The sequence below is a fragment of the Empidonax traillii genome, unplaced genomic scaffold, assembly GCF_003031625.1.
Source record: "Empidonax traillii isolate 1590-97213 ecotype Southwest subspecies unplaced genomic scaffold, ASM303162v1 scaffold1819:size175429, whole genome shotgun sequence".
In the NCBI taxonomy this organism is placed as follows: Eukaryota; Metazoa; Chordata; class Aves; order Passeriformes; family Tyrannidae; genus Empidonax; species Empidonax traillii.
Genome location: NW_020957012.1, coordinates 132,808 through 155,146, shown reverse-complemented (window position 1 = coordinate 155,146; position 22,339 = coordinate 132,808). Strand labels below are relative to the sequence as shown.

At 48.9% G+C, this 22,339-nt stretch overlaps 1 protein-coding gene across 2 annotated transcripts in view; it reads right to left on the bottom strand.

The window, feature by feature from the left end:
- Positions 1–4,422: 4,422 nt before the first annotated feature.
- Positions 4,423–22,339, bottom strand: part of RAB6A (RAB6A, member RAS oncogene family) — a 33,875-nt gene continuing 15,958 nt past the window's right edge. The window contains exons 2-8 of one of the 2 annotated variants that reach the window (XM_027908716.1): positions 17,373–17,431; positions 15,943–15,996; positions 14,363–14,468; positions 12,414–12,525; positions 11,910–12,003; positions 7,315–7,381; positions 4,423–4,725 (exon numbers count right to left, since the gene is read on the bottom strand). In XM_027908716.1, the coding sequence (XP_027764517.1) occupies positions 4,661–4,725; positions 7,315–7,381; positions 11,910–12,003; positions 12,414–12,525; positions 14,363–14,468; positions 15,943–15,996; positions 17,373–17,431 (557 nt within the window). In that variant the 3' untranslated portion in view covers positions 4,423–4,660. Of the gene's footprint in view, positions 4,726–7,314; positions 7,382–11,909; positions 12,004–12,413; positions 12,526–14,183; positions 14,290–14,362; positions 14,469–15,942; positions 15,997–17,372; positions 17,432–22,339 lie in introns of both variants that reach the window. The other variant, XM_027908717.1, reaches the window with a different exon arrangement.

Genomic DNA, 22,339 nt, shown 5'->3' with positions numbered 1-22,339 from the left:
AAAAGCCACTTTGCTGCCTGCTCAGGGTGGGAAAGGGGCAGGACAGGGGAATAAAATAGGGTGGGTTTTTTTTGCCAATTGATGAAAAATCAATTAAATTGACGGAAGATCCATCGAACAGGTGAAAACCAAGCCTGAAAATCCCGGCTCAGGCAGCCGGGAGAGCGGCAGGGGAGGAGGGAATGCAGTTGGGAGGAAAAGGCCGGGTGTTTGCAGCTGCCTGTGCCGCAGCCTGCCCATCCCATTTATCTTCTTCCTTCCGGAGCTGGGACATGCCCAGCATGGAAAAAGGAGCTGCTGCCGCAGGTCGGGAGAGCCCCCGCGCTCCGCTCCCAGCCGCTGGAAGCACAACTGCAGCCAGAGGACGGCGCCGGCAGCTGCAGCGGCTCTGCAGACGCCGCCAGGAGGATGCTGGGGATGCTCCAGCCTGGAAAAATCACGGCTGATCCCTTCAGCCGGCAAAAATGCCAGGAGCGCCCTTCCAAGCCGAGCCAGACGCTCCCTGTCGGGAGTTTGGAGCAGGGCTGGGAGCAGAGCTCGACCCACCGGGGACCCCCCCTGCCCTTTCCCTGCAGTTTAATCCAGCCCCCCTTCAGAGGTGGGAAATTGGGATCCCAGCATCTGAGGTGGCAGCCCCAAGGCTCAGTTCCAAAGAGGAACTGGGACTGTCACCCTTTGGATGCACCACCCTCCAATATCCCACTCGGCTCCTTCCATCCCAAAGCCACTGCCCAGAGGGGAATGTGGGGTTTCCAAAGGCTCCCAGGACCTGGAGGTACCAAGTGCAAGGAAGAGAAGCTCCCCCCAGTGAAAAAAACCTTCTCCAGTGACTTGTCCCCACATGGCTCTTCCCATATTCCCAAATTCCAACACATCCCCTCAGCTTCCCCATTGATTCACTGTCCTTCACCAAGTGACTGAGGTTGGGATGTCCCACACCGAATCCAGGGAATTCCCTTCTCTACCGACCAGGGGCTCGCAGTAACCTGTGTGGAAGCTGTCCCTGCCCGCGGCAGTAGGTTGGGACTCCCTTCCAAGCCAACCATCCTGCGATCCCACGATTCTCTCCTCCAGCAAAGACAAGGATAACCCATCCACGAGCATCTGTTACTGGTACTCACCTCCCCGGCCCCGCCTGCCCAGCTCCAGGGCTTAAGGAGGATCCTCCTCAGGGAAGGTGGGGTCAGTCCACCCGTGTCCCGGGGAAGCTGAGGCCCTTGGAAAGGGAACAGCTGGATGTCAAGAGCGGGAAAGGCCCGGCAAGGCACAGCTGGAAAATGGCAGAGACACCGCGTGGAACCGGAAGGAACAGCAAACACACAACTCCGCGTCTTCCCTCTGCGAGCAAACATCCCCCTGCCAACCCAAAAAATTCCTGTTGCCCTCAAAAAACTCCTCCTGCGGCACTTCCAGCCCCCAAATCCGGAGCTGCACCTCCCACCTGTGTGGTGATGGAGAGAAGAGACCCAGAGCTTTCCAACGAGACAGGTATTTATTTAGTTCAAGCGCTAAGGATTCGATCTCTCGTCGCCGTCGCCGCTACCAAACAGAGCTGAGGTACCAGTGACGTTCCAACACGAAGAAAAGGAACCTTTTTTTCAAAAACCCCCCACTCCCTCCTTACACTATTTCTTCAACTACTTTTACCGAGACAAAAGGTGTGGATGGAAAAGCTGCGTGACGGGGACGGCACAACGAGCAGGGCGGAGCGGGGAGAAGAAACAGAGCTCAGACCCTCACCCCAAAAATCACACCAAGGTTCCCAAGGAGCAAAGGAAAATTAAAACCTGAAACCAGGTGGTGCAAAAGAAAAAATTAAAAAAAAAGGATCATCATGTTGCTTCTGCGCTCGCTTTGGAAGCGTGTTCTCTCTGGAAAACCGGGATGAGGGCTGGGGGCACGTTAAGCACGGACCATCAGCAAGGACTATCAGAACGTACCTGAGCACACCCCTGAGGGACCTCGTGGTGGAGAAGGGCCAAAGCACAGCCTCATCACTGCTCCTGCAGCCCCGGGGAGCTGTGGGAATGCTGCTCTCCAGACCTTTGTTTGGAGGGAATTACGGCCAAACCTGCTCTCAGGTCTTCCGGGGAAAAGCCGGGAACACCCCCCGCCCCGGGCTCAGCCAGCTCCGTGCAAATCCAGTGCTTAAAGCTCGGGGCTACGGGAAGCAGAGGGGGTTGGTTCTACCAGAAGCAAGAAAACCAAGGATGCGCTGGTGGGAATGAGCCAACTGAGGAGCAGGAGAAGCTGCACGAAGAACCAAAGGAGAAGAGAGCCAAGGAAGGAGCAGCAGGGCGAGGCATTTCTGCCCGGGTAAGGACAGCACAACACGGCAAAAGCAGCCAGGTTTCCTTCCCCCAGCCGGGTTCTTTTTTTTTTTTTTTTTTTTTTTAAAAAGAAAGAATGATCCTTTGTCACATATCATTGATGTTTATTTCAAGACATGCCACGTCAAAAAAAAAAAAAAAACTCCTTTAATGCCTTTAATATTGCATTAGAAAAGCACTTTTACATCTCGTTCTGCCTTTTTGAGTTACTGTTGTGCAGAGTTGCCACAAACCCAGGGCAGGGCACGAGCCCCTCAGGAATGAAGAATTCCAACTCTTTCATGCCCGTTTCCTGGTGGAAAAGTGGTGGTGAGGACGACTTCCCTTCCTCTCCCCCATTTTAGGTGGCAGGGAGAGGGGCAAGGAGAACCAAGGAGGAGCCTGAATATTCCCTGGCCATTGTCCTTCTAAGCAGCAATCGCAACCCAGACTCAGGAATTCCTTCCCTGCAACTCGGCCAGATCTGCCCAGCAAACAAGGTATTTACAGATGTGTGTTTTTGTTTTTGTTTTTTTTTTTTATTAACTTACACAGCAACTTCACAATGAACTAGTAAAGATTAAAAGGGTGCACTTCTAGTGTGTTCCATTCTGTGGGTCTCGGGGAGCTACATCCAGCAACACCAGCAAAAAAAAAGCTCTACAACAGATTCCTCAGCCAAAGGAAACGAACAAACAACAAAAACCCCACAAAATCAGTACTGAACGGAGTAAAAAAAAAAAAAAAATTAAGCCAAGAAATAAATATCAAAGAAGAAAAAAAACTGGTTAATTGGAAGCTTAGTTCAATAGAAAACTGAATTACTACTTGTTTAACCAAACTATACAGCTCTAGTGAACCGAACTAAACTGACTTGGAAGACTGAACATAAAAAAAAATCAAAAAAACAAAAAACCAAAAAGCTAAAAAATAAAGGCATAAATCTGCATAATCAGAAGTTGGTTTCCATCCTACTCAAGTCCCTCCCTTTCCATCTAAGTTGTCTCAGCTAGATTTCTGTAGGATTAAAGTAAACAACCCCTTCCCCCCACCGACCTATGCTCTGGAAAAGCAGGAGCGATTCCCTCTCTGCCAGGGCAGCCACCTGCTCTTCCCCCTCTCTCTCTCTCTCTCCCAAATTTCCAAGGTATCAATCAGCTTTGGCGGGTTTTAGTGCCAATCTTGATTTCACTATTTCCAAAAAAAAAAAAAAAAAAAAAAAAAAAAAAAAAAAAAAAAAAAAAAAAAAAAAAAAAAAAAAAAAAAAAAAAAAAAAAAAAAAAAGAAAGAAGCAAAATGCTTCCTCCTCCAAACACCTGGAACATTCAGTTCCCATCTCTCGGGCAGGAATAATTCACTTCATCCGTGTTTTCTACTTACAAAGGAAAAAAACCCAAAACAACTGCTCTTAAAACTCCTCTTGCACTCGAAACATTATTTCCCTGTTTCCTGCAAGTGTTTTGCTAATGCACATCCACCTTTTCCTTCCCCCCTATCCCCCCCAAAAAAATCCTCCAGAAGCCACTCATCCCGCTCAGAGAGCCCCTCTCCGGATTTCCCAGCACGCCTCCTGGGAAACGCGGAATTCCCAACTGCAGCAGTGGGTCCAAAACCATTTGTGGTGGTGTCAAAGCCCTGCTGGGGTGGGGGTTTGGACACCAGGCAGACTCGCTCTGCTCGAGGGAATCCAGAGCTCGGGGTTAATTTGCTGTCGGATCACCGAGGAGAAGGGTCTGGCCCTCCACACGCGCCGCCTCCGCCCGCCATTCCCGCTGCCTACGCATTCCCAGATCCTCAGAGAGCTCCCATGGGTCAGATTTGCAAAGCCTCCTTCTTCTGCACGTACATCCCATCTAAGTCCAATCCCAAACTTACTCGGTCGCCCTCGATTCCAAAGTGCGGTCTCATAACATATTAAAAAAAGGAACGAATATTAAGAAAATTGTACCTATTTTTGTCTCTTTTTTTTGTTTGTTTTTGTTTTTTTTTTTTCTCCCCTTTTTTTTTTTTTTTTTTTTTTTTTTTTTTTTTTTTTTTTTTTTTTTTTTTTTTTTTTTTTTTTTTTTTTTTTTTTTTTTTTTTTTTTTTTTTTTTTTTTTTTTTTTTTTTTTTTCTTATAAATAATGAAGACACTGACATTTTTCTCTCTGTGGTGTGGTGGGGGTTGTGTGTGTGTGTGTGTGCTTGTGAAGCCAATAATCATCTCCACGAGACAGGCAGCGATGAGGAACTGGGATACGTTATCACGGGAAGGGGGGAGGTTCAAGCCAATATTCACACTGCAGTCAATGGAGAGGACAGGGAGAGGGGGGAGCAGTGATGTTCTGGAGAAAGGTGGGAGCCACATGGGATTAGCAGGAACAGCCTCCTTCACTGACAGGCTGCTCTTGAGGCTTTTCCAGTTTTATGTCAATCACTGGAAGGGAGGGAGTTAAGGCAAAACGGGTCTCCAGCTCTGTTTCCCCTGGCATTTTTCAGTATTGCCCTGGAATTTCGGTGTTTCCCTGGAGGACTTGGAAAGCCCAGCTCCAAAGCAAGGCTGAGATCAAGGTTTCTCAGCACACCCTCGTGCCCACGATAAATACACAGGAGAGGCGATGTCAGCCCCCCCCAAATTTGTCCCTGACCAGAGTCTGCTCTTCCCAGTGATCCCAGGGATCTCCTGCTGCAGGAATTAGAGATGTGTGGATACGCTGAAGGGCCTAATCACCGTTTCCACAGAATCACAGAAGCATTTAGGATGGAAAAGCCCTCCAAGACCATCGAGTCCAACCATTCCCCAGCACTGCCAAGGCCACCACTGAGCCCTGTCCCCAAGTGCCACATCCACGGGGCTGTTAAATCCCTCCAGGAATGGGGACTGCATCCCTGCCCTGGGCAGCTGTGCCAGTGCCTGACCACCCTTTCAGGGAAGCAATTTTCCCTAATATCCAACTTAAACCTCCTCTTGTCCTGTTGCTTGTTCAGAGGGAACCAGTCCCAGCTTGGAAACCCCCGGTGTGGAATCAATGCTGGAATTCAGTATTCCAGCCCAGAGAGCAGCGGGCACCCAGGAGAACATGGAAGCTCTGGAGGTGGCAGGAGCCTGGAGGAACCCAGGAAGGGACAGCTCATTTCCCAAACCCCTGCTCCTCTGCTCCACAGGCAGCAGGCAAGTACTTCCCTCTGTCACACTCCGCTCTGGGACAGGCAGGAGAAGGTTGGAATAGTGGCTATCCCATCCCTGGAAGTGTCCAAGGCCAGGCTGGACACCCTGGGCTAGTGGAAGGTGTCCCTGCCCACAGCAGGGGTGGGACTGGATGGGCTCTAAGGTCCCTTCCAAGCCGAACCATCGTGTGATTCCATGATTCCAGAGGGACGCTGTGCTCTGTCAGGAGCCCCAGCAGCACATTCCAGCAAGGCCATTCCTCCTCAGGCTGTGCACATCCCTAACCCCGCCATGTGCCATCCTGAACATTCCCATCCATCCCTGCTCCAGTCCAACCTCTCTGCTCACCCCACCACCAGCCAGCAAAGCCTGAACTCCTCCTCCCAGTGCCAGCTGATATCCCACAAGGACACTGCAGAGCTGCCTGCTCTGAACCTGTGACAGGCTGCTCCCTCTGCAGCACTCGCATTCCCAACGGATGCCCTCCAGCTCCAACCTCAAGGAGCCCTTCCCAGGAGGAGCTTTGAATGCTAATCCCCAACCCCCGTGTTTCCCTTATCAGGGAACACAGAGATCACACTGCTGAGACTTCCAGCTTGTCCCTTCAGGGGAGGGGGCGGGGGTGAAGCTGCTTTTGAAGAGGTTTGGAGAAAATAAACACGGGAAGGGAAATAAGAGACCAATAATTCAAATATTTGGTCCATCTGGCTGCCCTGAACTCGCTGGGTGTTTAAGTCACAGACTCCTTGCCAGCTCCATCAGCATGAGTGGTTTGAGATCCCTGAACTCTCCACGTCCTGCAATGAAGCTGATGGAGAATCCACCCCCACTAATCCCGCCCCATTGGTGCTATCTGCAGGCTGCAGGCAGCCAATTCCAAGTGCCCTCACTGCTCTGCCATTTGGAGCCTGGTGATCAAACTCCCTGACAGAGCCTCTGCACTCTAAACCCCCCTCATTAATAAAGATTGTCGCTCATTAACCTTCCGGGAACCTGCACAAGGAGGTTTTGATCAAAGCACAAAGCTGTGCCTCAGCTCTGCAAGCCACAGCTTCCCAAATCCCCTTCCCTGCACTCTGATGGAATCTCAGCACCGAGCCTGTCCCCCTCCTACCGTTCCTTCCACGTCCTTCCTCCAAGGCTTCATTTCTCCTCCATTTCCCAGCTGCAAATAAAACCAACAGCCCTGGCAAAACTCCTGTTCCAAACACACCCACCTGGCCAGGTAAGGGATCCCAGTTCAGCCATCTCTGTTTGTCATGCAGAGACCTTTATCCCTTTCCCAGCCCTCATCCCATCAGTTGAGTCCTGTCCTCCCTCACACACCCCACAGATGCTGCCTGGGCTCCAGCACTGTCACAGGCTGCCCTGGGAGGTTGTGGCATCTCCATCCTTGGAGATTTCCGGAGTTTCCCTGGATGTGACCCTGAGAAACTGGCCCTGAGATTTTAGGATGAGCCTTGCCGTGAGCAGGAGGGTTGAAGAAAGGACCTACAGAGGATTGTTTGGGATCCTGCCAGCCAGATCTGCAAGAGCCACAGAGGTTTCCCCTTCGGGCCTCTTTGCAGCTGTTCTCCCCCTCCCCACACCCAACCTGTTCAAACACCAAGCAAAGAACTCCTCTGGTTCTGTTTGCACCTTCCCATACTTCCATCCACGCCCCCTCATCCTTCCCCTGCTGCCTCCCCCCTCAACACCCCTCCCCAATCCCAACCTCCCACCCCACCAATCCTTCTCCCTCGGTGCTCCAAGCTCGGAGGTTACTTGCCCCTATTCCCCCTGTTTTTGGGATGTCCACAAGCTGGCTGCAGCGGGTTTTCCTCCAGGGAATGCCTGGCACAGCTGCATAAAGGATACTGTCTTCTCTACTTTTGTCTTGTGTGCTTTCCATGCCAGGCAAGGCAGCTGCCACACGTCGGAAAAGCTGCAAGAAACCGCAGAGGGAAGGGATGAAAACAATCCCAAACCCCTGGGAAGATCCAGTTCAAACAATGATCCCACACATCCCCCCCTTCCCCCAGCACTGTTTGCACTGCTCAGCCCAAAAAGAAAGCCTGACACCAAATATAACCTTAATTCCTTGGAAGTGGCACGGTCTCTGCTGTTGTTGATGCTCCCTGGGATCCACACAAAGGAATGTGCCCAATCCTAAGCCTCCCCTTTTGGTGCCACCGTTATTCCGTGTCCACATTCGGGGTCTAAAGCACAAAACCGTTTGGCATTTGCCAGCCCAAAGCAGTTCTGCCCCTCACCAGCTCCAGTTTGCCCGCAGGGTTTGGGCTCAAACTCCCTTCCCAGTTTTATTCCACTCTGAGGAGGGTGAGAGTCCGGATGGAACGGGACTGATTCCCTCTCCTGCATTTCCTGTTTGTCCCTGAGGCTCAGCCTTGGAGCTCCCACCACACGGCTCTTCCTCAGGTTAATGCACAAGAATTCACTGGAATTCCCTGATCCCAGAACAACCCTTGCCTGGGAACAGCCCGGCTCTGGGCTGTCCTTCAGCTGAGGGGGATCCCTGCCACGATCAGTTTGTTGGAACGACACAAGGACAGCAAGGATCTCTTTTCCACATGCCTCGGGCAAGGCCAGCGCAGATCCGATGGATGGAAGGACAGGTAACACCTTTACTATCCATCAGGGTTATCAAATGACCACCTAGTCGGTTCTTCCCTTGGGACAACAGCCCTGGCAGAGTCCCGATCCCATTGGGACGCATCCAGCACACCCCCAGACATAAATACTTCAATATTCCTTTGTATTTTCCCCCTGTTACAGACAATGTTTCTACGCTGTTCTTCTGGCTCATCAAGTTCCAGGAAAGCAGCTGCTTCCAAGCCCTCCAGACCCCCATCCCTCTGTGTTTTCCCATCCTGACAGCAGTGCAGGATCCCAGAACACCGGGGCTGGCTCTGACGTCAGCCTTGCTGTGCGTCGTTATTCCATGTTTTCCTGCCTCTCCTCGAATGACTCGAAGCTAAACCACTTATTCCCAGTGACCCACTTTCCACGGAAAACTGAGCCCAGGCTCTGCCAGCCTGTTCCCATCAGGAATACAGGGACCTGAGCAGCCTTTGGATCCATGTCCAAGCACTTGCACCAGTTTGGCTCCCAAATGGTGCTGGGGAGACACTTCAGGCCCCAATTTCACAGTAACAAAGCTCAGCACCCTCCTCTGTTTCCATGGACCTCTGCCGTGATCCAGAACCTTCCAGGCTCCCTGAAAACATCAGGGAAATTCTCACAAGATGGATTCCTCAACTGAGGGAATCTTAAAGAGCATTTCTGACCCAGCCCTCGGCACAGAAGGTTTGGAAGTGTCCAAGGCCAGGTCGGAGCAACCTGGGCTACCGGAAGGTGTCCCTGAGCTTCAACATCCCTTCCACCCAAACCATTCCGGGATTCCATTGATTCCCTCTACAATACACTGAGGGAAATTTATAGAGGGAAAGGGTTGGGGAATCTTAAAAACTCCTCAGCTGATGGAACCAACTGGAGTTGCTGCATTTAAGCCAAGCTGCTGACAGGAAGGCTGTTTAAAATACCCTAATCCTTGCTTTACATGAAGAGACCAGGAATAAAACCATGCTTTTAGCTGCCTTTCTCCCCCGAATCATCTGCCTAAAAATAGGAATTTGGCGACTAAGAAAATCAACTTTCGCTCTTATTAACCTTCTGCTTATCAGCCACAGCATATGTGGAGAGAAATCCAATTAAGGGGGAAGCTTCCTGATGATTTGGAAGCTGCCTTCACATGGGGCGTGACACAGGGAGCAAATACACACGGATATGTTTAAATGTTTCTGTGGGTATAAAAAAACACACACTGAGGAGCAGTCAGGACTTATTTTTTCCCCAAATGCAGCACCTGAAAGACTAAAAGAGCCACACAAAGTCTCCCTGCAACCTCCTTGCTGATGAAACCCCGGGGGGAAAACCCTCATCTCTCGCCCTTATGTCGAGATTTACCAAACTGGGCCTTTCCTCCCACTCCAGGCAGTAAATCCCCAGGGATCAGGGTCACAAAGGGCTGCAGGATAAAGCAGTTTTCCCTGTCACCCTCCTGCAGCGATGTGGGAAGGGCAGGAAGATCCCTGCCCAGGTGGAAAAGCCAGGCAAGAAACCCAGGCAAAGCAACCCAAAATCTCTCCTTAATTCTCCTCCTCTGTGACTCTGGGAATAATTCTTGGCCATCCCACGGACAGAAATCAAAAGAAGACGAGGACAAAGAGCCCGGGGTGAGTGAGGGGCCACGTCCCTTCAGCTGCTGCCATGAGAAAATTCCTCTGCCAGAGCCTGGGGCTCCTGGAGAGCCAATATGGAATGTGCCAGGTACTGCTGGAAGCAGGAATTCCAGGGCTCTCCCTTCCCTTCTCCTTCTCCAGGGCAGCAAAAGGAACCCTGACACATTCTGGGCATGAAATGCAGGGGCTACCAATGAGATTCCCTGAAACACCCACTGTGGAGACAGAGCAGGGATCCCAAAGTCTTGTCAAGCTTTGTCAGGGCTGCCAGAAGGAATTAAAGGCATTAAATGAAGCAAGTTATCCAGTGCTCCAGTTGAAGGCTCCTGGGAAGTTTCAATGCTGGCAGGCAGGAATTTTGCATGGAAGGTTAAAAAAAAAAAAAAAAAAAAAAAAAAAAAAAGACCCTCCAAACAAACAGTTTATATTCCCTAATCCACACATTCCACTCACAAACTCTTAATTAATTCCTAAATCTGAGCCTGCACACAAGTGACAAACCAGTGAATCACCAACTACTCCAAATCTCACCTTTACATTAATATTTTATATCTCACATCTTAATTTTGACATAAAATTCCATTTCATGTAGTCCAAAAAAAAAAAAAAATTCCATTTCCTGCAGTCAAGAAATAAAAGTTCACTTCATGTATTCAAAAAACAAAATTCCATTTCATGTGGTCAAAAATAAACGTTCACTTTAGGTAGTCAAAATGCGACTTATGTATTTGTATCTAAAATAATTTGACACCTGAATCAAAAATCCTGGAGGTAAATTAACTCGGACTGGGATTGTTCTCCAGGATTAAAATATATTCTTAGTTATCGGTTGTGGGAAGGCCAGATTTGCACTCAGCTTGTTGAAGATCTTACGGGGAGTGGGTCCATGCAGCAGATGTAGCCATGGGGGATAATTTGTTGGTAAATAAATTAGATAAATAAGTTAATGAGTTAAAATAAATTCATAAAATTCAACAGAGAAGCTGCAAGAAAACAGGAAACTCTGTAAGCAGTGGTATTAAAAGTCTTATCCTCTGAGAACTGTGTCAACCACCACTTATTAAACTAATAAAAAATGAGAGTTACAAACATTCTGCAGCACAAGAGCAGCTTTGAAATCCTTGAGAATTCCAATCCATGCCCGCAACAAGGATCAAAACCGAGAGGAAAAATCCATTTTTAGCTCTTTTTGAATAACCACTCGCGTCTTTGCTCTCCAGGGCACGCCCCCAGCTCTAAGCACTCATTAAGGACTGCAGCAAAGATCCAAACCTTAATTACCAGCCCGTGTTGTGGCAGGATAATTGTGGAGCCTGGAATGCAGCCCTTCCACGGCTGGTAATGCACTGGAACTCAGCACCGAGATAACACATCTAATTATTCCATTAGAGAGGGAATAATTTTACTGCTTCTCTACCAAGTCAAGGGACACTTTAATAACAGACCCTTCAGTGCTGTCTGTCGGGGACAGAGGAGTTTATAATCCTGTTTTAGCAGCTCCTGGGACCGTTCTGCTCACACACTGTGCAACTACAGCTGTAAGATATAATGTAGGGATACCCACACGTGGAATCCCAGGGTGGCTGGGGCTGGAGGGACCCTAAAGCTCATCCAATGCCACCCCCTGCCATGGGCAGGGACACCTTCCACTATCCCAGGTTGCTCCAACCTGACCTTGGACATTTCCAGGGATGGGGCAGCCACAGTTTTTCTGGGCAGCCTGTGCCAGGGCCTGCCCACCCTCACAGGGGTGGATTCCTTCCCAATATCCCATCGTTTCACTGCTCATCAAAAGCAGTTCATCATCTACCAGAAACAAACAGCTTTGGCTGTCCAGGAGCATCTGCTCCCACTTCCAGTGCCTCCCAGCAGAGACGGAATCCCAGTTCCAGGCTCCTCCTGGAGTGGTTCATTCCCTGCCAGGGGATCAGGAACAGCCCTCAGACCTGCGTTTCCCCAACTTTCTGGCTCCCTTTCAGTCTAAACACCAAATCTGGATTTGGTGTTTAGACAGATCTGTGATCCTGCACTCACAAAGCTTCTCCCATCACGTGGCAAGAAGTCCCAAGGTCAGGGATCCCTCCTGAACCTCAGCCAACAACTCAACTCCTTGCTGTGCATGGACAACAAACATCCCTCTGTCCAAGTTTTCCCAGTGTCCAGGGAAGTCCTGGTCCCACGGTGGGGGGGGTGTTGGCAGGAGCCACTCACCTGTTTTACATTGTATCCTGCTTTTGCACTAGTTTCAATGAACATTACATTCAACTCTTTGGCTTTTCTCTCTCCTTCCTCGATGGACACTTGTCTGGGGGAAGACAACACAGAGTCAGGAAAAAAAAAAATCCTCTTGAAAATGAAGATTTATTACAGTTCTGAAAGCATATTTGCACCTATCGTTTCCTTCTGAGCAGATTTATTAAGAATAAATCCTTGTCATCAGTTTATTCATTTACTGGTGCAGGTTGGAGTTAACGCTCTGTTTTCTCCTGAACGAGTTGGTGGTGGTTTCTCAACTCATTCCCAGCTGGAGAGCTTGGTTTAACACCAAATTTTGCTGCTGTAAATCCGGTTTAACCACAGGAAAGGGGGGTTAAAATCGAGAACTAAAACGAGCTCGAGCATTTCGGGAGCAAAAACACACTTAAAAACCCCCTTTCTAAACCAGCAGCAGAGTAAGAAGAGCAGCGAAAAGCTGAATTAATGACTCCTCCATACCTTTTATCTGCTAGATCTGTTTTGTTCCCCACCAGCATGATGATGACGTCGCTGCCCCGTTCCGTTCTGACGTCATCGATCCATTTTGTTGTTTGCTGGAAGGAGTTTACATCTATCAGGGAACAGTGGAGAGGATTATCACTGCAGGAACCCCTCACAGCCCTAGGAAACACAGCTGGCACCTGAAACCAAAGCTCCATTTCTGTGGAATTGGGATGAAGACCCGGCAAGTGAAACCCTCGATCTTCCCCCCCACTACAGGATGTGAAAACTGTGGCATTAATTCCAGGTGCTTCATTACAGGGGATTCAAAGCCAGCCCATCTCTGACTGGCCCCTGACAGCGTCTAAAATGAGTCCTCTCCCTGTGCTTCAGCTCCTTTGTTTATCAAATAAAATAGAAACTATTTTCTCTAGAGGACAGGGGGGTTGATTTTTGCCTTCTGCTCGTGGCTTGTGCTCCCTCCAAAGTCCTCAATCCCAATTAGGAATCCTGTACACTTTAATCACCTTTTATTTCCCCAGGGAATCCCAGGGTTATACAACACACCAGGCAGCTCCTGGGGCACTGGGCACTTGCCTTCAAGACAACTTCCAAATCACTTGCACTGAGCCAGACAAGAGAAATTTAACCTTTTCCTGGGCTTTTTAAATTAATGCTGCATCCTTAAGAGCTGCAAGGGAAGAATTTCAGACTGTGTGGGGCTCGGAAAGTTGAGCCCCACGAGGAAAGAAGGAGTTGGAGGGAAGCTGCCACGGAGCTCAGTGTTACGCAAAGAGCATCTGAGCTGCCTAAGTAGTTTTAGTACTTAAAAAGGGGAGGGAAAGGGGGGGGGTTTCTGCAGCAGTTCTTGCAAAATATTGATTTCTTTAATGGCTTTTACTGCAAAGTTATATTTTGTGTTAGACAGCCAAGACTTGGTCACCTGCCAGTGCCTTAATTCCCCTCTTTACCACTCGGCAATGTTGAATTTGCCAGGTCAGTAAAAAAATTTCACCTGTAATTTTAGCTCAAATGAAAGTGGTATTTTTAACAATTAAGGCTTTTCTAGGTAAAGCCCTGACTCCTTCTGTAATCTTCCCAGTATTTATAAATCAAAGCACTCCTGCCCTGGTGTAGAATTAGGCCACTGCTCTCAGCCTGGAATTCAGCTCTCCTAAAGCACAATTCCTGCTCTTTGTCAGTAAGTTAAGGGGTTGTCTGGACTGAGGGGGAGGGACAGAAGGAGGAGGGGGGTTGAGAGAAAGCACTAATATTTTTTAGTTGACAAAAATGTACATACCTTAGTAAGAAATGAGAGAGCAGTTGTTAAAGGGGGAGGGGCCTGGTGGCAAGTTTTACACATCGCAGGGTGACAAATTCCAGGGGAAATGGGAGGTTAATGCGTGTGCCCCGCCAGCCCATTCCCAGAGTTTTCAGGTGGGAGAAGGTAAATGAAGTGAAGCAAGCTAGGAAAAAGTCTCCAACTGAGGAAATTCAGATCTCCATGAAGACCCAAAATCACAGTGAGGTTATGGCTGAGAGGCAGATGAAAGAAAGCAGGCAGGCTCGAGGTGACCCCAGTAGGAGAGGGTTAAAATGATGTTACTGTGAGACACTGATACGTTACACCAGCAGCGAAACGAGGGAAGAAAAAAACCAAAAACAAACCACATTTATTTCCATGCCGGGACGAAGACCAAGCAGATGACGTGAGAGGACATGCAAAGCTAAAGCTAAGGGGATGGAAGGGGCAGAGAGGATTAGAAATGCAGAATTCCCCCCACTCACTTGTGATATCATAAACAACAACTGCAACAGTGGAGTCACGAATGTAGCTAGGGATCAAGCTCCTGAACCGCTCTTGACCTGCTGTGTCCCACAATTGCAACCGTACCTAACAAAATCAGTCAGACAAGCAAGAAAAATAAGCACAAAGGCAGGTCGACCCCCGGTGCAGAAATACCTACTTGTGATATCGTAAACTACTACGGCAGCGGCCGAGTCGCGGATGTAACTGGGAATGAGGCTACGGAAACGCTCCTGCCCCGCGGTATCCCACAGCTGCAACCTGATCTGTGGGCGGGAGAGAGTTAAAAGAGCCAAAGTGCCACGAAAAAGGAGAGAGAGGGTTCAGCGTGGGGGAAAAGGCTGAAGGGAGGGAGGGGGAAATCATGCAGGGGCGCTGGCTCCTGGAGGGAACGTCTCCTGAGGGATCGGCCGCGGGAAAAACTCGGAGCTAAGCTTCCCGAAAAATGCCTCCCTGGCCAGCAAAATCACTTGGCTTTCAAGGATCAGCGGGAAAACTACGGCTAAATGGTGGGATCACTATCCTTGGAAGGGCTCCAAAGGCCTGGGGATCCATCACCACCCATGGAAGGGCTCAAAAGGCCTGGGGATCCATCACCACCCATGGAAGGGCTCCAAAGGCCTGGGGATCCATCACCACCCATGGAAAGGCTCAAAAGGCCTGGGGATCCATCACCACCCATGGAAAGGCTCAAAAGGCCTGGGGATCCATCACCACCCATGGAAAGGCTCAAAAGGCCTGGGGATCCATCACCACCCATGGAAGGGCTCCAAAGGCCTGTGGATCCATCACCACCCATGGAAGGGCTCACAGGCTTTGTGGATGTGGCACTTGGGGACAGGGGTTAGTGGTGGGCTTGGAAGTGCTGCCCTCGATGGAATTCGAGGGATTTTCCAACGTAAATGGCTCTACAATTCCATGAACTCTTCCCACGCAGGAGTCTCGTGCTCTGCTCTAGTCCTTCCTCAGGCCTCACACCAGCAAACTCCAGCAGCCTGAAGGACGGCTGCTGGTGGAAAAGCTGGAAAATCTGCTCCTGTCAGTTTTCCAAGGAGCATAAAACGCCACCTATAACCCCAAAACTGCGGAGTGAGGTGCACAGAGATGGGGCTGAACGTCTCTCACCATCCAGGTGCTGGGAGAAAAGGTGGGATATGGCAAAAGCAATGTGTGCAGGGCCAGTTTGGGTTCAGAAAGCTCATCCCCCCCTCAGGCACATCCTGTGCAATGCCATTTCCCGGGGGTTCACGGCTCCCAGGAAAGCTCCTGCAGCTCTGCACAGCTTGGTGCCTGCCAACAGCTCGGCAGCTGAATTCCTTAATTAAGGATCTGAGCTCATTTTAAACCCCGGCTTTGCTTCCACATGAGGAGTGATCTCATTTCAAGGAGCCAGGGATCATTTGTGGGTTACCACTCTCCTTTTAATCGAGGAATATTAACTTGGCCACATCTGGCAATTTTAGATTTTATCCTTTTCATGGCGTCAAAACCGGGAAGGGTGCGAATTCCCACTGTCCCACCTCTCTCCTCACACAGGGTGACACCAAAGAGCTGCTGTCAAATGGCCCTCGAGGGCCCTCCCTCCCGGGAGAGGAGGCCGAATGGTGATTCCCCGTCTCTCCCACTCGCCAGCCTGGAAGCAGCTGGGGGATGGAAGGCTCAGGCTGCGCTTCCCGAGTGATCTCAGAGCAGATGCTGCTCCTCACCCCCACCCTGCAAGGACAACAAAAGCTCACTCACTGTTCGATCCTCCAAGTACATGGTTTTCGATAGGAAGTCGATGCCGATTGTTGCCTGGGGAGAGATGAGAAAAACCAAGAGCCCTTAAATCAAATGGCAGGACACCTGCAGGGGATTCCCAGGGGGAAAACCAGCACCTTGCAGGAAAAAACAGGCTGCTTTTCTCACTTACAGCTCCATTCAACGAGCCATTTCTTTAAATATCTCCACAGCCAGCCCGACTTCTTAAAGCACTAAAGGTTATTAACTTCAATTTATGCATATTGACAAGTTTCATCCGTACAGTTCTTTAGGAATGACCCGAATTAGTGTCCCCCAGCTCGACCAGAAGGCGGCTGTGGGCACATTGCCAAGTATTTCATGGATTTTTCCCCCTTTTCCCCCTCAGATTAGGGCAGAAATCTTCCCCAACACCTGGGCACACGTGGCCCCTAAAAACTAAAGCTTGGCTCGTCTTCACTGCACCCCTAAACTTCCAGGCACCACTGGGAGCTTCCTGGGGGACATCCTGAACAAATGTTTTAAGGAAAGTCAAGCAGCTTTCAAGAGCTGCTTCTTAAATACATTTTAAATACTTTCTCCAGCAGGGATTTGATCAAGCACAGCCTTCTGTTTTGAACAGCTGAACACAAACCCCCTTGTTCAGGTTCCAAATAAATATATACCTCCCAAAATGTTATCCTGAGCTCAGACTCATCCCTGAACTCACCTCCACCTGCAGTTTAACCACAGTCCTGGGTTGGGATCATTAAACCCTGGCTTTGGAATTCTCCACGGGATCCTGGGCATCGAACAATGCGTGTTTTGGTTTGACACCAGCACTCACTGTGAGTTTGGCCAAACTAATGGGGGTTTTTTTTTGTGAACTGATTCCTTCTTCCAGATAAAAAACAGGATTTATGGCTCCCCCTCAGTGACGACATCAGTTAAAGAGAGATTTTTGGACGAATGGCACTAAAACAACTCCATTAACACCCAAACCAGACACCCATCAGTGATGCCTCACCTGAATTTTTCTTATCAACCCTCAAGATTCCTTGCTGTGGTTGAAACAAGAACCCTGGGCAGACACTAACAACAAAAGAGGCACATTTTGCCTTTTCTTCCCCCCATTCCTCCTCCTCCCACCCCCCTAAAAAAACCTTCACATGCATCAAGGAACAGATTTCTCTCAGTTCAGTGAATCCAGAACGTCACCACCTGTAACCAAGCCATGAAACATCTTCTGCTTGAAAGAGAAAACTCAAATATTTTTAGAGTTTCCCACCTTTTCGAGCTCATCCTGAATTCTGGGAGCGGGAAACAATGACTGGAACAATCCTGGAATGGCCCAAAGCTCATTTTCTGAATAGTTTTTTTTTTTCTCTGTTTTCTATGATTTTTCTAGCTTGGAAGCCACGTGGACAAGGCAATAACACGGATTCATTTACCTGGTAGGTGTTGTCAAAGCTGTCATACATGAACCTGGTGATCAAGGAAGTCTTCCCCACTGCAAAAAAGCAAAAAACACATGGATTTAAGGAACAATTCCAGCTGGAAGCAAGTGATTTAAAAATGGTTGACTGTGTCCAACAGATCCAGAGTGTGCAGTGAAACTTCCTGCAAGGAAAAGAGCAAGTTCTTGGATTTGACAACTGGAGACACTTTTTCTTTTTTTTCCCCCCTGTATCATTCCCAAGCATCAGTTTTATCCTTAAATACTGGTGATTTGAGATGAAAATGGAAAGAGTTTCTACCAGGCAATTCCAAGATTTGAGTTGAACTTAAATGAACAAATTTACCAGGTCTGACAACCCTTGAAACTCTTTAAATTATTATTCACAAAAAGCTTTCCTCACTCATGTTTTATGGACAACTTTTTCCTTCTCCAACAACTTCAACATGGAAGGGATCAACAAGATCCCTTGGGATTTTAGTTCTCTGCCAGGGGGAGAACAGCAGGAGAACAGGGGGGGATTTAAGCCAAGATTAAGGTCCCTTCCTACCCAAACCATCCTGTGAGGATTCTTTGGTTTGTGGTGCAGGGATTTTATCACCAAAATCTCCAGGACCCCAACTGAGCAAACCCAATCCCTTCCTGCTGCAGCACAGGCTGTAAATCCCAGGGATTGATCTGCAGCACCACAAACTGGTTTTCCTCACGTGGCCACTGATGCAAACAGACAAATTCAATTCTTTCCAGCTCCAATCAAAGCCCTGGAATTATCTGCTCTGCTAAGTCACGACCCCTGAAGGACACTGAAGTATTCCAGCCAATTTTTTCCCTTTTCCAGCTGTACCTGAAGTGTCCCTGGATGGAGTCTGTCCATAAATTACACACCTGAAAAATATCCTGTTTATTCCTGGAGCTTCCCTGCCCTCCCTTCACTCCTTTCCCAGGGAGAAGGGAACAATAAGGTGCTGCTGGGCTTGTTTATATTGAAGGATCTGCTCCAACAAACATTTGGATGAAGTGGCTTTAATGGATTTGGATCCAAGACGTGTCTTTTCCAAGCAGACATTCCCACCAGAATGTTGACAGGCACCAGATCCAGCTGGTTATCAATTCCAACTGCTCACAGCTCTGATTCTAGCCCTGCTGAGGCATCACCAGCCCTGCTTTTTAAAAAAAACCCTCAACCATCCTCCTTGGAAAATCCTGGAAAAAGGCACATTTTTCCTTCTTTAAATCCTGGCAGAAGTGAAAACCCACAATTCCAATTGTTATCTATATTTAAAGGGAGCAAAAAAAACCAGGGAGCTCCTCTGCTACCAGTTCAGATCCAGGGATTCTGCCCAAAGGAAGGGGATGGGACAGGCAAGATTCCGGTTGTTTTTAACCCAGTGAGATAATTTAATCCCTTGGAAAAAATTCCACAAAAAACCACAATGTCCAGGGCAGTAAGGGCCAAAATATTCCCGCTGTGTTGCTGGGATAATTAAAAAAAAATTAAGGATAACATTATCCTTGGAGGGATAAAGGTAAGGGAGGAAATGCTGGGAATGAGGGAAAATCCCAATTCAGGAGCTGAGCAGGAAGGTTTAGGCAAAAAAACAAAAAAAAAGGCAGTTTGCACAGTTGGAAAGGTGATGGACAGAAGTGATCCAGTGCCCAGGGAAAGGGGTTTCCCACTGCTTTTCCCTCTGGAGATCAGGATTTAACAGCTGAAAGTCCAAGCACAGTCCTCCCAGAACAGGCATGAACTTGGAAATGGAGGTGATTAAACTCTGGAATAACCTATTTATGGAGAGCACTGGATCCTCCTCCCTCCCTTGGAATGCAGAGTTGTCAGGTGTCATTCCACAGCAGGAATTTCCATCCGAGGCATTCAGAATTTTTGGAAGCAGAGGGAAGCCAAGGAAAGGAGTGATTATCCAAAGGAACCCTTTGTTTCCAAACCTCAATCAGGTGGCTCCAACCTGGCCTTGGACACTTCCAGGGATGGGGCAGCCACAGCTTCTCTGGGAAATCTATTCCAGGGTCTCCCCACCCTCCCAGCCAGGAATTCCTTCCCAATATCCCATTTAACCCTGTGCTTTGTCCATGGGAAGCCATTCCCTGTGTCCTGCCCCTCCATCCCTCATCCCAAATCCCTCTCCAGCCCAAAGAAGTGACTTAAAGGACGGGAATTGTGACACTCCCACCAGAGCTGAATTCCAAGCCTTCAGCTCCTGGAGTCAGGCTGATGGATGCCCTTTGTCTGGGAGTCCTGAGCCCCTGCCTGGCAGGGATTTCAGGAAGAACATCCATCCGCAAGACGGGATCGATGCCGATCCCGTGGTTCCCGCGGCTTTGATCCGACAGCAGCTGTTGGAGAGATTCCAAGGTCGTTCCATGTGATTCCTGCCATCATTCCCTGCCAGCACAGCACTGGGAGGACGTTCCTTGCCAGAGCCTGCAAAGGAACAGTCAGGAGAGACCTGCCCAGGAAAAGTGGGATTGTGCCCCTCGGACCGGGTGAGGACTGACAGCCCTTTTCATCCCCTTTAGGAATGTTTGCCTCTCTCACACATCTTATCCAAGGATTCCTCTGGAAAGGTCACGCTTCAGTCTCAGCAATCAGCAAAAAAACCCCAAACAATACCATATGAGGAGCAAAATAATCTTAGAAGCGATCACCAAATCCAGCCTTTTCGTTGGAGAGCCGGAAAACTCCCCCTCACCTCTCCCAGGCTTGGATAACGAAGGGATCCCAACCTGCTTTAATTCATTCACTGATTAACTGATTGACAGAAATCCCTGCCAAACTCTGGGAACTGCACCCAAAGCTCCCCCAAAGTCAGACACAAAACTCCCTCATTATCCACAGCATTCATCCAAGGAATTCCCAGGGAGTTTACCCACGGCCACAGTGAGGGGTTTGAGGACGGCACCCAGTCCCTCCCGGGGCAGAGGCCAAAAGGCCTCTCCTTGTTGGAATTAAAGGAGTTTTTTCCCTGATTTTTCTTTTTTCCCTGATTTTTTTCACCCCTATTGATTCCACTCCTGCTCTGCTGTCAAACCTCTTTTATTCTGCATTTTCTTTCCTGATGGGAGATGAGATCCCACCAGAGGATCATCTGAGCACAACGCTCTGCATCCTTAAGTCCTCAATAAATTAGGAAAAGAAATAAAATCAAGAAAACAAACAAACAAACAAACGAAAAAAAACACCAGCAGAAAGCCTGCAAAGGATAAACCTTTGGAAATCCATCCCTGGACCCTTCTAAGAAGTTTTGTTTACAGCTAAAATTACGGAGTCTGGCAGAAAAAAAAAAGGGATATTTTTAATTATGAAAAGGATCACCAGAGATTTCTAGGGAAATATATAGAAATACAAATATAAAATGTAGATTTTAATTTTTTTTTTTTCAGAGCAAAGGGCAGCATTTAATGCATATTCCTCCTCCATTTTCCAAGGCTGGCTTGGCTGGCTGCTGGAATGGGAGGCTGCTCCCATTGATCCCAGGGAATAAGAACATTTTGTCCTGGTAACACTACAAAAATTGTGCAAAGTGGCTCTGGTGCCACTTCAGTGGTTCCTGCGTTTCACCAGCCAGCAAAAGGCTCCTTCATGTCCCCCCTCCCCCCCCCCAAAAAAAAATGGCTCCAACAACCTCTTTCAGGAGAATTAATTCCCAGCTCAGCTTGGAAATCCCATTGTTGTGCTGTTATAAAGATGGGCAGGAATTTGGGGTTTGTTTTTTAGGGAATTAACGCAGAGGGTCAAACAAAACCCAGGCGGGGCCGGCACCGTTTGTGGAATTAGAGATGTTCCATCCCCTGTTCTCCCTGAAATCTCTCTCCTGTCTCATTCCTGGCAGCAGTCTGTCCATGATTTTAGGGGGAAAGGAGGACAGGGAACAGGGAAACCACCTCAGAAAGGGGGGTTTGGGCAGTTCATCTGTGCAGTTTTATGGCATCCTCCCCCCCAAAGCACCTCCAGGAAGGCAGAGAGGATTGATCCCAGTGTCAAACCACCGACCTGGGATGAATCCCTGCCAATCCCTCACTCCTTTTTCCAGGTCACCACCACGACAAAGCTTTCATTGTCCCTTGTAATTAAAAGGGCTGCTGGAAACTGTTTGATACAGTCCTGGATCGATCCCTTTGGCTTCAGGGATTGCCTGGAGCTCTCTCAGCTTGGGAATCGTTGGCCCATCCCCACAAAATTCAGGGACTGGCCCTGGAGGATTCCCATATTCCACAGTTTCATTCCCACAGCACCTTGGTGAACTCCCAGGGAAAGACCTGCTCTGCCTTTCCCAGTTTTCCATCTCCATTTGCCAGCCAGCAGGTGATGAAACAGCAAGAAATCGTTAATCCCAGGCAGCCCCACAGTTATTCCAAGGCTCTTTCTATTAAAAACAACCCAAATTAACTCCACAGAAACTGCTGGAAAACGTGAGAGTCTTTGGGAAGTCCAATCCTGAAACACATGGAAGTGTTCCCATCCCTGGAGGTTTTAGACAGGGCTTGGAGCAACCTGCTCTAGTGGGAGGTGTCCCTGCCCAGGATAATCCTTCATGTCCTTTCCACCTCAAACCACCTGCTTTTCCTTGCCCAGACGGATCCCCAGATATTCCTACGGATTCACTGCTCCGCTTGTCACAGCCCCGGAGAAAAACGGTGGAATTTGTACCTCCTGGAGCCTTTTGTCACTCAGGAGGCAAAGATTCAACCCTGGCCAGCACCAAACACTCCTCTTCTGGTTGGCACGGATAATCCTGATTTCAAGGATTTCAGTGCCCCACACATTTAGGGCCTGAAAGCCCCGCCCTCGCTGCTGAGAAGCAACTCCAAATGTAATTTAGTCCCACCCCAAGTGACATCAGAGCAAGAGGGGTTGTAGTTCCAGTCAGTCTCTCCAACTGTGGGCAAAAACCCACAAGAAACAAGAGTTTTCATTCCTGCTCTTTCGCTCCCAGCCTTCCCAAA